Source organism: Corythoichthys intestinalis, chromosome 3 (assembly GCF_030265065.1).
Source record: "Corythoichthys intestinalis isolate RoL2023-P3 chromosome 3, ASM3026506v1, whole genome shotgun sequence".
Taxonomy (NCBI): Eukaryota; Metazoa; Chordata; class Actinopteri; order Syngnathiformes; family Syngnathidae; genus Corythoichthys; species Corythoichthys intestinalis.
In genome coordinates this window covers 11,622,510-11,638,348 of record NC_080397.1, presented here as the reverse complement: position 1 = coordinate 11,638,348, position 15,839 = coordinate 11,622,510, and the positions used below count along the sequence as shown (strand labels likewise).

At 39.2% G+C, this 15,839-nt stretch overlaps 1 protein-coding gene across 3 annotated transcripts in view; it reads left to right on the top strand.

Moving 5' to 3' along the window:
* The first annotated feature begins 492 nt into the window (after positions 1–492).
* Positions 493–15,839, top strand: part of poli (polymerase (DNA directed) iota) — an 18,685-nt gene continuing 3,338 nt past the window's right edge. Inside the window, exons 1-9 of one of the 3 annotated variants that reach the window (XM_057831637.1) lie at positions 493–706; positions 800–925; positions 1,234–1,398; positions 3,121–3,258; positions 7,381–7,623; positions 8,848–9,026; positions 9,083–9,174; positions 13,169–13,302; positions 13,367–13,563. In XM_057831637.1, the coding sequence (XP_057687620.1) occupies positions 619–706; positions 800–925; positions 1,234–1,398; positions 3,121–3,258; positions 7,381–7,623; positions 8,848–9,026; positions 9,083–9,174; positions 13,169–13,302; positions 13,367–13,563 (1,362 nt within the window). In that variant the 5' untranslated portion in view covers positions 493–618. Of the gene's footprint in view, positions 707–798; positions 926–1,233; positions 1,399–3,120; positions 3,259–7,380; positions 7,624–8,847; positions 9,027–9,082; positions 9,175–13,168; positions 13,303–13,366; positions 13,564–15,839 lie in introns of those variants that run through there. The other 2 variants (XM_057831640.1, XM_057831638.1) reach the window with 2 other exon arrangements.

Here is a 15,839-nt window from a genome sequence, read left to right as displayed (position 1 = left end):
TGATAGGTCCGAGTTAAATAGCCTGCAGGGCGGTGGACGGCGGTTTTCTAAAATATTTAGACACATTTTAAAATTGTACATTTTTTGTTTAAACATTTCATGCTCCAAAATGTTATCGAATACATTGCACAGTTCAAATATTATTTCCAGAAAATAAAGCTAGTTTTGTCAGCGACATTGTAGTAATTCCGCCTGTCGAAGAGTAGCGCTGTTTTTAGAGCGTGGCAATGGTTTCTTGCTCTGTGGTTACTCCAATCAACGAAAATTAGCATAAACATTGTCGATGATAATAATAAAACCTTTGGACGGCGGTTGGCGGTTAATACCCTTTAAAAAAAAAAAAGCAAAAAAAACAACAACGTATGTTTTATTGTTTAAACACTGCTATTGTAAGATTTTATGCAATTTACGACATGGTTACAATTATAACACCAGAAATTAAGGTTCGTTTTGTAAATGACCCCGTAGTACTCTTTACTGTCAAAAGATGGCGCTGTGTGTGCTCAAAGCTTTGTTTTCTTACTCTGTGATGTTGTTACTGTACTCTGCTAACAGCTAGCAAAACATCGAGACTACGCCTAACTTTTACGCTTTCCTATAACTCACAATAATTTAGTTATGGAAAGCAGTGAGGACGAGATGGAAGATGAAACCGAGTGGAAACAACATTTAACGGATTCGCCGCGAGCCTGTCGTCAAACCTCTGGTAAAAAAAAAAAAATCACAACACCGATTTCGTTTCACACTTACTCCTGGCTGCTACAAAAATAATTGAAATGTGTTTATATTTTTATGACAGCTTTGGAATCGGGCCTAAATAACACACCCAGACCTGCGCACAGAGTCATTTTGCATTTTGACCTCGATTGCTTCTATGCCCAAGTGGAAATGATTCGAAATCCAGCATTGAGGGATGTCCCCCTAGGTACCTTCTCTCTTTTATTTGTCAAAAAAAAAAAAAAAAAAAAAAAACAAGATTCAAAAGCCCAAATATTACGTTTAGACATGTTGTGCATTTACCTATCGTTTTAAATAGTTCCTACTAGGTGACTCAGTAATGTGTCAGGAGTCCATCAAAAAATTGTTCAACATTACTTTTGCCTTTGTTTTCCATGTAAAGTGAGAGCCTGTAATTTCATAGCAGTGCAATTTTGAACTTAATGAGTGGGCAAGCACTACAGGAATCCGACTTTTTGTATACAAGTTTTCCCAAAAGTCATCTGACCTAATCAGGTGTCCAGCAGAAGTACATCATTGTCACGTGCAATTATGTGGCGAGGCAGCAGGGTGTTACCAAGCTGATGTCCGTCACTGATGCCAAGGAGAAGTGTCCTCAGCTGGTCTTGGTCAAAGGAGAAGACCTGACGCACTACAGAGAAATGTCCTATCAAGTCACAGGTTTGTTGCAAATTTTCTTGAATTATACCTAACGTCATGACATCATGACACAATTGATGTTGAGTCCAGGCTAACTTATTTTTTCCACAATACACAACACTTGTCTCTGAATAAAGAAGATGTATCACTTCAACATAAACCTTCACAACAATGTGCTATGTTGTGTTAGAAATTTCAATGTTTAAAATTCCAAAGGGCAAACAATAGTAGTTATATTGATACTTAATTAATAATTAATACTTTTAGTCGTGTCTGTTACTCGAGAGCAGAAGTATTCTAATTATTCAATAATAGTTATAGAAGAGTCAAAGATCTGAAGTTATTAATTAAATGTGTAAAATGCTAAAGGGCAGACAGTATTACTTATATCAATTAATTAATAATTTCAGTCGTGTCCGTTAACCCAGACGAGAATACTAATAATGAAATGCCAATCTGAATAAAGAAGAGTCACAGACCTGAAGTTGCAATTTGATTCGAGTATATTGATTCCAGAGATAAAGCAATCGACAGTTGCAGATATCTGGCAGATAGTTCCCTTACCCCGTGTAATTACAGAAAAGCAGAAGTATCAGTAAAATCTGACAGCCAGGCGCATTCCTTATGTACTCCATTCGTGAACATATTGGCATACGAAGGACATGTGATGGTGAGATGACGTGGAGAGCAGGTCTCACAATGAAAAGGCCTCTTTTGCACCTCCGATCTAGACGCAGATGTCAACCGGTGGTTCATTCTGTCGGTACGTGGGGCCCTGTGACCCTATCGACCTTCCTCTAAACAATGTGTTCTTACCCGTGTCTCGTATATCACTGGGTGAGTCGCCCACTTATGGGGAAGTCAAGAAGAAGTTTGAAACTTCACTAATTTACAGTTTCCCTGCGGAGGCAAACAGGTCACCTTCCCATGAGGTCACCGTTGCAGTCCTTGCCGTTCATAGTGGGCGACGTGAGTACTGCTTGGCTGTCCCACTGCTTTAACACTATCTGCAAAGGCCATTTAAGGTACTTGTACCTGGTCGATTAAAATTTAAGTAAGAATAACTGAGAATAAATGTGGTTATATATGGTGCAATTTTATCTAACAAGACGTAGATGTCAGCCGCTGGCTGATCCTGTGGGTACGTCGCGACATGGGACTCTGTTATTCCCCTACGTGAAGCAATTTATTGTCGTTGAGGTATCACTCGACATACTGTGAGTTGTACCAGACGCATACTTTTGGAGAATTGTTCAGTGCGAATTGTGAAACACAGCTAATTTACTTTCCCACTTAGGGAGAAAGTTCACTTTCTCATGAAGTCACCGAGCAGGCGTAGTACATGATGTGACTGTACTGCTGACTATACAAATGCTTTAACACTGTGACCAAAGGCCATAGTGCCCTTTTGTATATTGAAGTTACTTTCAAATGTTGATTAAACTATGACGTAATGCGAATAAATGCAGTTATATGAGGCGCAATTTTATCTAACTCCAATAGTTGCTAGAACACAGGCATTGTTTCCACCTGCTGGCTTCTATGTTCAGAAAAAGCCCAAATCTGGGAATTTTACATTTTCTGTCAAAAGTAAAGATAAATTAGATTGACTGAAATGAAGTTATTGTGTTTGGTTTTTTAACAAACAACAAATACCTTTAGACTGTCAAAATGTATGCAATTATGTGTTCATGTTGCGATTTCTGTTTTTTTTTTTTTTTTTCTTCTCCATCTTCCTATAAGATTTGCTGCTTTCTTTCTGTCCGCTGGTGGAGAGGCTTGGCTTCGATGAGAACTTTGTAGATGTCACAGAAATGGTACAGAAGCAGATGCCGCACACACCACACCTCTCATTTAAAGGCCACGTCTACGGCACTTCAAGTAAGACTCAAAACGTGAAACTCACTACTATGTTACTATGTTTAGTTGGAAAGATTTCTACTCAATTTGAATGTTCAGCTATGATAACAAGGCGATACTGTTCACCTTCACATTAGCTTAATTCACTAAAATCCATATAAATGTGTATGCCTTGAATAGGGTATGTCGCGAGGGGGAATTTCCCCCATTTAGGACGAACATTGCCGTAAGGATTGTGTCGAGCACAGATTATGCAAGCCCTGCAAAAATATTTGAAAAAACGTTAAACCCAAAAGTTGTACTGGACTATCTCAGGAAATTAGAATACACAATATTCTAATTTTTTGAGACAGTCCTGTGTATATATACAGGACTGTCTCAGGAAATTAGAATACACAATATTCTTATTTCCTGACTGTCTCAGGAAATTAGAATATTGTGTATTCTAATTTCCTGAGACTAATTTCCTGACTGTCTCAGGAAATTAGAATATTGTGTATTCTAATTTCCTGAGACAGTCCTGTATATATACACAGGACTGTCTCAAAAAATTAGAATATTGTGTATTCTAATTTCCTGAGACAGTCCAGTATAATGTCATTGCACTAATGCTGATATACTAACCTAAACATCCCCTCTGTTGAGACATGAGACTTTCCATGGCTCAAAATAGCAGCCCATCTAAAAAAAATTTTTTTCATCAAATAGGCTTTTCTTCTGTGCTCACATAGATCCTCTCGCGCAATGTCGCTCCATGTTTGACCCATAAATTGTGTTCCTGTACTGGACATTGTAGTCACACATCAATAAGGAAAGTGTCCTTTGGCAGTTTTATCTGCAAACGCAATACCAAAAGGGACGAAATGAGTGCCCGCGGTGTGTGCAGCGAATTTACATGTGGCAATTTGGTGTGGCACTTAGAACTTATTAAGTAAGCTTGTTCAAAGGTTGGCAAGCGTGACAGGCTTACCTGTAATGTCATTATACCTCTATATTTTTCAATATTGAGCGAAAATATGGCATGTAGAAAAGGCATGCTGACTATCAGTATAAATGGTGACAGCTTCTTCAGACATTATTGTGCAAGTTTGTATGGGGCAAAAAGTTGAGCAGCCAGAGCAGAAAAATAAGAGGGGAGAGGTTCCGCTTCTAGCACGGTTTCAGAGGTTACAACAGCATAACCAGATTGTGATTTGCCAAACTCAATTTTCCGTGACGAACCGTCAACAAAAAGAACTTCTCCTGTTGTCAAGGGTTCATCTTTCAAATCAGCTCTACATTTTGTTGATTGTTCAGCCACTACCTGACAATCGTGCTTAGCACCATCCTCAGGAAGTGGCAACAATGTAGCAGGATTCAATACAGTACAGCGTTCTAAAGTGAGATGTGGTTGTGACAACAAGATAGCCATACAAGACAAATGTGTTGCAGGTGACAAGACAATCATGTCGGTTTGTAAGAGCAATGCAGCCACAGCATGTGGAACTCTGAGGGTTAATGGATGGAAAAGCACTACTGCTGAGCTGCTCTCAACAGCTGTTGAGGCCGCAACCACAGCCCTGACACAATGAGGAAGTGCGCACGCAACACTGTCAAGTCGTGTAGAATAGTAGGCAATAGACCCCAATCACCAACGTCACACAATCACGTGATCGCTGTATTGTGCCGCCATATTGTCCGTCATTGTGTGTCCGTATTGTCAATGATCGTAGTTTCTAAAGGTGGATTCACTTGCAAATTATGGAAGCCATGGTGCTTTCAGACGCTGTAAACTCATTGGATGAGTTGCATAAAAGCCGTTATTTGTAAAAGCTTCGGTCGATCCAGTCGTCAGATCCATATTTGATGCCCAAACCAATGTTTCCTCCCGTCCAGGCCCGTCCCGTGCGTCAGAGCTCGTCCTGAGACCACAAAATTTCCAATCATACTCCAGTTTATGTCACGATGAGGAGTCGGGTACCCAAAATCGGCACCGGCCCGAATATAAACCGACATTTGGTCAGATGAGCGTCACCGTTGTCACGATTGTAAAATAAAACTTGATTGACAACGGGCCGGTGTGTGCCGAAAAATAGCTGCCCCACGTGAAATGTCCCCCCTGACGGGAGCGCTTATTTATAACGCTTTATTGACGTGAAAACATCAAATGTTTTCATGGACGCATTACAGTAATGGATTTACAACTGTAAGATCAGTTTTAAATAATTAAATTACACAAAATATTAGTACTGTATTTTAGTAACAAATCGTGGACTGGGCCACATAACCATCTTTGAACAGAAATGTATTAGTCTACAGGTTTTCACGACCATATCCCAATGACAATCACACAGGTATGACATTTATTAGTTCAAGCAGATTAAAATAATACATTTTCATGGTACAAGAAAGTCGTTTCCGTGTGGGCGCTCCCGTCAGGGGGGACATTTCACGCAGGGCGGCTATTTTTCGGCACAACACCTGTTATTGCGCCCACCCTCTTGCTGCGCAACGGTGGCAACGAGATTCGTAGTCTCCGTCTGATGATGTCTGCGATCGTGTTGGCATCATATTGATGTTTTCGCCGCTGTCTGACGGCTGTCGCCACAAACGCATCATGGACCAAGATAAACAAACCATGCTGCTTTACAGATTTGCCCTTTTAACAATGGGCACACAGCAACTACTAAAATGACCGTTTATCTTCTCTGTTACTGCAACCAACCGCCACACATGCCTTCACCATTTTGATTAATCAATGTTAACGATTGTCAGGAAGGTTTTTGGGTTCGTTTACTAGGCGGTGATTCCTTAGACAAGCATAAAAACACGCAGTAATAGGAGGAATGTACGTAGCGGTAATATGTAAACACGATGAGCTGACGGACAATATGGCGGCACAAGTCAGGGGGGCGGAGTTGTGACGTCACGTGATTGGGGTCTATAGGCCTAGGTTTGTCACCATGTTTTTGTGTTAAAACAGAGGTCATGTATTTACCTTTGCAACAGACTAATCTGGCAAGGCCAGAGCGGTACTAGATACCAAAGCTTGTTTAATTTGGCAAAAAGCTTGCTCAGCCTGGTCCAGGTGTCCATGTCAAAGGTGAAGACATTTTCAATGTTTGTTCATAAATGATTTTCACAAGTGGGTTTGTGATTTCAACATAGTTAGGAATCCATGATCGACAATAATTAGTGACGCCCTAAAAGGACATCCTTTGCCGCTTAATAAGCGGTTTTGGAGCTTGCAACGCAGCAGTCTTCCTATTTTTTAGGATTGTTCTGCCACCCTTGCTCAAATCATGCCTAAGACTGTAGTTTCTCCACACACAATTGTGACTTTTATTTAAATCAAGAAAAAAATAAAAATGCTTGTTTATAATCAGAATTGTCAGTCCTCAAATGTTTCTCAAATTTCATATTAAAAATAAGATTAATCGATTTAACAGCAGGAACTGAACAATTTACCTTTCCAGCAAAACGATATATATTAAATCAAATTATCTTTTATAAACTCCAAGTTAAAACATAACCACAAAATAAACCAAAGGTCAGGTCAATAAAAGTGCAAAAATAAAAAAATATTAAATAAAGGTAGTACGTTAAAAGTTCAAAATCAAAAAATAAAAATTAGACTTATACTGGGAACATTTTAATTATATATTGTAAATTATTATGAAAAAAAAAAAAAAACATATCCAAAACCCATATTATTATCATTGCATCAACTTGCATTACAAATTTTCCAAGCATAATAATTTCCATAATGGCGTAATGCCAATACCTGCTTCCGCTCCCAAATTTTTCAGGTCTCTCTTCTTGTAATTTATCAAATAAATTTTGCCGTGACCTATCATTACAAAATTGGCCACCAATTCCCACTGTAATTTCGTAACAACGAAATTGTCTTTCATCCCAGATTCTGATATTGATGAAAATGTCCATTAACTATTTGGGTCACAGCTGAACAAAGACAGCCAAATTCTATCAGCATGTGATCCAAAAGCAATAAGCTTAAGCAATATTTGGCATTTTAATTTCCCTTAAAAAAAAAAAAAAATCTAAAAAAAAAAAAATTGTGAGCATTCATTGGCAAAAGCAAATATTTAATAACCGTTTAATAATTATCATATCAATCCATTTTTCTATCTTATGCATGCACAGATGAAGCTGCAGAATCTAAAGCCAGCGATCACTCAGAGTTTGCGTTAGGCTCGCACATCGCCGCCGAGCTGAGAGAAGCCATCCGCAGCCAACTTGGCCTCACTGGTTGTGCCGGTGTGGCCGGTAGCAAACTGCTGGCCAAGCTTGTCTCTGGCACTTTTAAGCCCAACCAGCAAACCACACTCCTGCCAGAGAACATCAGTGACATCATGGGCAGCCTGAGCAGTCTCCGTAAGGTACCAGGTAGGTTTTGCAAGTGTAAAAATGAGCTGTCCTCTTTAATCATGTGCAGTGACACAAGTCCCACTGGTATCTCCATACTCAGTCTGAAATCACAAAATACCTTGACTGACAATCAATTATGTGTGTGACAAAATATCAAAACGTGGTGATATATCGTGATACTTTGTATCCCAAAAGGTTATTGATACGTTCCTGCCAAGAATCGATATATCGTTTCAAAAGGTGTCACTGATCAAAAATAAAAAAGGAACCATAAAATTACTGCCAAAATCTTCAACTACAATAGTGTCTCTTTTAACTCAATTGCTGCCATTGACTGCAATAGACGCCCAATCCATTTAGCTTGGGAGGGGCAAATCGAAACCAGATCATTCGCAGCCAGTTTTTCCGATTTTTGGGGGGCATTTACAAGTCACTTTCTGTTCATTTTAGGGCAGTTACAGGTCACTTCCTGTTCTGTACCCCAAAATCAACGGGAAGTGATTGAAAATCAACAGCAAACAACATGAAATGCCCCAAAATTAAACTCATTGGTTGCCATTGACCGCCATACACGTCCAATCTGTTTGAAGTGGGTGGGATGACATCCATTTCAAATGAATTGGATGTCTACTACTGAGCAGAAGGATGAAAATAGCTAGTTTTTCTGATATTTGTTGTTTTGTAGAGTAAAAGAATGATTTCCTGACCCATTTATCGATAAGTGTTGTATTGCCATATCGTGAGATCGTTATCGTGAGCCTTGTATCACAAATCGTATCGTATCGTGAGGTTCCCAGGAGTTCCCACCCCTGCAACAAAGTGGTTACAATTACCAAGAAAAATTAAAATCCACTTAATCTTGACTTCACAGTTTGCAGCGGACAGAGCTCTCTTCAGATACAAATAGAGTTTCATGAATTCAGGGCAAACTGCAGTCAGCACCAGCCCTAGCTTAGCAGCACACTATGGATGTCTGTTCTTTACTCATGGCTACCTAGCCAACTCGGCTAGCAGTGCGCTTGGTCATATTCAACTGTGGATGTTTATCTTTAAATGGGTCTTCTCTTGACAACAAGCCTACATAGGTATACCAGAAAATATTTTTTTCTCATTAGCTTAGCTCGGGAATGCTATCACTAGCAAATCAAGCAAAGGTTGTGTTGGACAATGCAGGGGAAAAAGTAGCAGCTTTTATAAATATATAGTTAATTTATGTTGTTTGTCAATATTACGTATGTTCAGGTATTGGACACCAAACGGCCAAAAGACTACAAACTCTAGGATTGCTCAACATCAAGGACCTGCAGCTTTTTCCATCGACCGTGCTGGCCAAAGAGTTTGGCTCTCCTTGCGCAATACGTTTGAAAAATCTTTCCCTCGGCCTGGACGACTCTCCTGTCCGCCCCGCCGGAGCTCCTCAGGTAACAACGCAACGATTCATCGGTGTGTACCATCCGTGTTTATCACCTGATTTTAGTCCCTCAGTGACGAAGACTCCTTCAAGAAAATGTCATGTGTGAAAGAAGTGACGGATAAGATTCAGCAGCTCCTCAGCAGCCTACTGGAGAGGTTGGAGTCACTTCCTCACACTGTTTTTCTGGTGCAGTGAATGATAATGTCTTAGTGCCATTGACGACGATAGACGTCCAATCAATTTGGAATGGGACATCACTTCCAGCTCTGTCAGATTGGACGTCTATTGTCGTCAATGGTAGCCAAGGCGTTAACATTAGTTTGCCCCAAATTACTTATTCTTACTAGTGTTGCACCGATACTGATATGGCACTAAAATGACGTCCTTTTCATCAGGAAGTACTAAGAAATAACATGCCGTTGCAGTGCAGTATGAACTCTTCGAGATCTAGTTTCCATCCACCGGTCGGCGTACCCAATATGGCTGCCAGCTTCGCATGTCGCCTTAAAAAAGGAGCAGTTGTCGCCCTTTCCAAGATGATGACAGACATCCAAACATCTTTCTACTGTAAATTTAAATGAGTTTATAACTAGTAGATGTCTAATCCATTTGAAGTGAAAAGATGGCGGTGATCGAACGTTTGCTCACTCACTGCTCACAGCCCTCCCACTTTCGTCAATGGCAGACAACGAGTTAAGCAATATCTGACCAAGCAGTGGTAGAATTACTTTACATTCAAGTGAGTTTTCAGAAATTTAATATTAAAAGAAATATACAATATATTCATACATATGTGTTTTGTATTTTTTTAAAAAACACACAAACACAAAAATATGGCAGTATCGGCCGATACCCCAAATTGGTATGGGGAGCCAGAAATTGTATAGGTGCAACATCATTTTTACAGTAAACAACAGTACTAATAACAGATGACTTTTGCGATGAGTTGACTAATCCGTTCATTTATAAATGTGATTTAATGTTTTATATGTAAATGTGTATTGAAGCTAAAAATGATGCCCTGAGAAATGTTAGTTCTACGAATACTGTTTTATAATACGGTGTCATTGTTTTCCAATGTAAAAAGCATATGTACACTGAGAAGCAGAAGTATTTGCACCTCTTGTGATTTTGCAAGTTCACCCACTTAAAAAATAGGTAGAGGTCTGACATTTCAATCATAGATGCATTTCCACTTATAGATATATAAAAAAATCCAGAACTCACATTGTATGATTTTTCAATAATGTAATTACTGGGGTTCATAAGTATTTGTACCCCTGAGGAATCAGTGCTAATATTTAGTGCAGAAGCCTTTGTATGCAATGAGGTCAGACACTTTCTGTAGTTCTTCACCAAGTTTTCACATATGGAAACAGGGATTTTGGTCTATTCCGCCACACAAATCTTCTCTATATCTGTTGGGTTTCGGGGATGTCGTTGAGGTAACACGAAGTTTCAGCTTTTTTTATTGGATTGAGATGTGGAGACTGGCGAGGCCACTCCGAACCTTGATGTGCTTTTTAAGCAGCTTGGCTCTGTGCTTTGGACCAATGTCATGGAAAATCCAGCCACGGCTCATCTTCAAGTCTCTGACAGAGGGAAGGAGGTTACGTCTCAAAATCTGACGATAGATTTCACCATTCATCCTCTGTTTCATACAGTACAGTCGTCCTGTCTTCTTTGCCGAAAAGCAGCCCCAAAGCATGCGGTTTCTCCACCCCCAAACTTCACAGTGGGGATGGTGTTCTTGGATTGTTGGATTGGATTGTAGTCATCCTTCTTTTTCCTCCACACACGACGAGAGTTTGCACCAAAAAGTTCTAATTTGGTCTCATCTGACCACATGACTTTCTCCAATGACCCTTCTGCATCATTCAGATGGTCCCTGGCAAACTTTAGACAGGCCTTCACATGTACTGGCTTCAACAGGGGAACCTTCTGAGCAATGCATGATTTTAAACCATTGCACCGTAGTGTTCTACTGACAGTAGCCTTTGAAAGTGATCATCCAGCTCTCTTGACCAGTTCCTGCCGTGTAGTTCTAGGCTGAGCCCTCTTTTTTTCTCATCATGAGTGATGCCCCACAAGGAGAGATTTTACATGGATCCCCAGTCTGAGGTAGATTATCAGTCATGTTTAGCCTTTTCCATTTTCTAACAATTGCTGCAACTGTTGATTTATTCTCACCAAGCTGCTTTCCAATTGTTTCATAGTCTTTTCCAGCTTTGTGGGGCTCAACAATTTTTTTTCTCTGGTGTCATTCGAAAGCTCTCTGGTCTTCATGGTAGCAGTTGGATTATGACTGACTGTGGGGTGCACAAGTGACAATATTGAGCTCAAACGGGAGGTGGGTGGGTGGTTACTCATGGGGTAGAGGTGGACTTTTTTTAGACTGACAACTCTTTGAGTGTCATAATTATTGCATATTCTCAGGGGTACAAATACTTCTAAACCCCAGCAAATGGCGTACCGCACGCAGGCTATTTTTAGACCGTGACGTCGCATCGTAAAGCGGAAGTAAAGCCGAAGTGGGACATTATAGACCCGCCCTCGCATAGACCCAACGTAAAAAGTGATACTTTTCTCCGGTAATCTTTCAAAAACGAACATGCTGATCACGCATTGCTTTTTTGGAACTTGTAGAAACGACTCTAGACATTACGACACATGAAGGATGTTTTCTTCATACGTGTCTGGAAACCAAAAACTCGAGGGGGGAAAATGTGAAGACCGACTTGCGCGGACTTTAACACCCGCTCGGCGAATTCATTCACGTTTCATATGCAGTAAACATTATGTTGGGTTGGCATGGTCCTTCAGAGGACAAAGAGGTAAGCCATTTTTATATTTTTAACTTATTTTTTTAGCGTAACGTTGTGCCTTACTGCTTCTGTCTGACAATGAATGACCTGAAAAGAATTACAATGGTATCTGACTGCCACTGTTACCGTTTCTGTTTATATATATATATATATATATATATATATATATATATATATATATATATATATATATATATAAACAACTTTAGTAAGGGGGAAGTGTAAATAAATTATAGAATTAAGATGTGTTATCAGTGAAAAAATTAAAAGTGTTCGTTGGCTGTCACTGAGTAGCATTTGCGATCGCTACACAAAGCTAACTAAATTACCCCCAAGAACGGTAAGAGACGTAGGACAACCAGAGGATGTATAACAAAGACAGTTCTGATGGTAAAGGCTAGCTTGTTGAAACAGGAGAATGTAATTGTCAGTCGTGTCGATAAAAAAGCTAAAGCTATGCTTAGGTCGGCTCGTTTTTTTCGTCATTTTCAGCCTTCGACACTAAAGCCATCTCTTTAACTGAACATTTTTATGTTCTTCCACATCTTTGCCAGTGAATTTGGCACCAGGCACATCATTTTCGGAGAGAATTGGTAGGTTTAACTCTGTAAACATCTCCTTCGTACACGATTTCCATTCATTTCCTATTAGGGACAAACGGGGGCTTGTCCTTACTTAGCAACAGTAGCGAATGTCATGAATATTAATGAGCGGAAGTGACGTGTTGCTTGCGGTACACCATTACAAATAAATTATTTAAAAAATCACAATGTGATTTCTGGAGTTTTTCAGGCATCTCTATAAGTGGAAATGCATCTATTATTGAGATTTCAGAACTCTACCTATTTTCTAAGTGGGTGAACTTGCAAAATTACAAGGGGTGCACATACTTGTGCTCCTCACTGTGTATTGCTGCTACATATAGATATCTATAGAGCAAATATCTCATTTGGATTCTTTATAAAGATAATTAGTTCACTCATTTTTGAAATCGGAAATTATAGTATTTGCTGTCCCCACTCCCCTTTCTTTGTTTTTTTAATTTAAAAAAACAAATTTACATAATTAAACTACTGATATAGTATTTTATTTTAAATATTATATATTTGATTAAAATAGTATATCCATGGTTTTTCCATCAAAATATACAAAAATATTATTTTTCGCTATTAAGAAGCTAAAAAAAGAGGATTTGGTCAAGTTTTTAGTTCAGCAATGTCTCCAAACGATTGCTCAACTATCAAAATAGTTGTAGATTAATTTGATGAGTTGTTGATTAATCGTGGCAGTCCTAGTTAACATGAAACATTTGTGTGAAATTCAGGATGCGCAAAGACGGCAGGCAGCCGCGAACCTTCCGCCTCTCTGTTCGAAAATATTCAGCGAGCAACAAATGGTGTAGTCGGGAGAGTCGTCAGTGTCCCATTCCCAACCATGTTGGGCACGAGATCACCTCAGGTAAGAACACCTAAAAGTTCACCTTTCGATCATTATTTGCTGTTAAATTTGCAACACTATTTAGCCAGCAATGATGACACCTTGGCCCAGCTGCTCTCCTTAGCCATGAAACTTTTCTCCAAAATGGTGGACATGGCGGCACCATTCCATCTGACCCTAATCAGCGTGTGCTTCAGCAACCTGCAGATCCAAGCACCAACCAGGGGCGCTATCACCTCTTTCTTTGCACCAGCCGCCTCCCCCTTAAAAACTCAAAGCCAGGTAACACTCTCAATTTTCAACCTGCTCTTTTTTTGTGGTTTCATTTCTTATGCAGAGGTATATTGATGCACAGGAATTTCTTCTTAATAAAAATAGTGGGCAAAAACAAATTCTAAGTTATAGTTAACAATGAAATTCAATCAGAAAATGTTGGCATTCACAATGAAAGTGTAAAGACGCCAACTAGCGGCTATAAAGATAATTACTACATCTTGACCACAGGAAGCCACCTTAGTTTTGCATAGCATCGAGGCAACAAATATTACATTGTAAATATTTTACAACGATGCAAAAAATAATAATTTGAGAAACTGTCATTTATTTATAGTCTCATCACCATGATAAGCCTTCTTAAATTCTATATTTTTTTACCCAACAACATGGACTAAACCTTTTCATTTCATATAACATGACAGACCAGTATTATGCAAATTATTTCTGAATTAGGGCGCTGCAGTGATCATTGCTGGAAAGGATTTGACAAACACAGGTTTGGATAATTTTTGGAATCATTTTTCACTTGTTTTTTTTTTTTTTTTCTTTTTCAAAGAACTACACAAATTAATTAGAAAGTCTTTGTGAATCAAAATCAGGGGCTTTCTAAAAACGTATAAATGATGATAACAAGAGGCGCTTTTCTTGGGATAATAACTTCATTTGAACAAAGAGGATGCAACGTCACATGCTCATAAAGAGATTTTTGTCCTGGCAAATCTCTCTGCTCTCTCTATCTTTTTATGTCAATATCTCCAATTAAAACATGGATACCTGTGGATGATATATATATGGATGAATCTAGTCTGTCTTCAAATTTGGTGGCTGTGGTTTATAGTCAGGTGCGCCTGTTAAGTATTAAATATTAAAATACTACCTGTATCGGGCATACTACTTTTGCCGAGTTGTTGGGGGCAAAGTTTGTTAAATCGACATATAAGAAGCCTCGAAACCATGGCTTCCCCATGATTTGTTTTTCTATTTATGCCAGGTGGATTTATCCATCAGTATAGCTTGGCATTGCTCGGGTTTGTGTAATGTGAATACAATACACCCGAATGGCAGATAAAACATACTTTGCGTAGAGATCCAGCTGGAATGTACTAATAGTAAAAAGTCACCATAAAGGGGTTAATGCACAATCATGTTTCCATTACTGTGGCGAGCAACATGGAGAAGAATGAGAGAGACAGTTTCTATGTTTCGCACTTGCTGCTCCTATGCCATATACACTGCACGATCCCAAGAGAGAGCACCTTTATTGAACAGAAAAAAACAGAATATAACCAGTGTTGTCAGTAACGCGTTAGTTAGTAACGGGTTACTGTAATCTGATTACTTTTTTCAGTAACGCGTAATCTAACGCGTTCATTTTTCTACACCAGTAACCTGATTAAAGTTAGTTTCCTTAGTGTCTCTGCGTTACTATTTTTTCATTGCCTCATAACGTATGTATTGTACTCATGTAAGAAGAGCATTTTGAATAGAAAATGCTAAAATAAAAGCTTCCCGGTACGTGTTTCCATGACAACCTCTTAGCTATTTTCTGTTTTGTACTCGCGTCACGTGTTGTGGGACTGAGGCGGGTGGACATTTGCGGCAAGTGTTGAGACGTTGCAAGAGAATGTTGATCTGTGGATATCCATGAATGAAGGTGAGTATTTTTCCTTCATTCTGGAGGGTATCAGCAAAAGGTTGGACCCCCTACATGCGCGGCCGTTTCGTAGCTTTGCCATAGCAACGACGGGCAGTCATCGCTCCAACTTGGCAAGCTTTGTTTACATCATATGCGTGTTGCACATTTATGCCGTGAGGTGATGTGTTCGTTTAGCATCTGTGGGATGTGTTGTAAGTCCGATTGAGTGTAAAGTGCTTTTTATGTTGAGAGGAGTACTTCCGGTTTGTTAATGTGCACGGCTGCACGGGCATCCGCGCTCGCCACCACCTTTGTGTTTATTGCACTGTACATTCCACTTGTGTGTTGTTGATTATTGTGCCGTCAGTTTGCATTGTTTTACATTGGCACTGATATGCTGTTAACTAGTGATGCACGATAATACATTTTTCAACCGATACCGATAACCGATAATTTCCTCCTCATTCCAACCGATAACCGACAATGTCAAGCCGATAATTCTATTAAAAGATTTATGTAAAATTTTAAAGTATACACAAAAGAAAATATTACTGTGCAAAAATATAATTTATTGCTCTTTTTTTCAACATAGAATATGAACAAGTCGTCAATTCCAACATCTAAATAATGATAGATTGTCTGACAT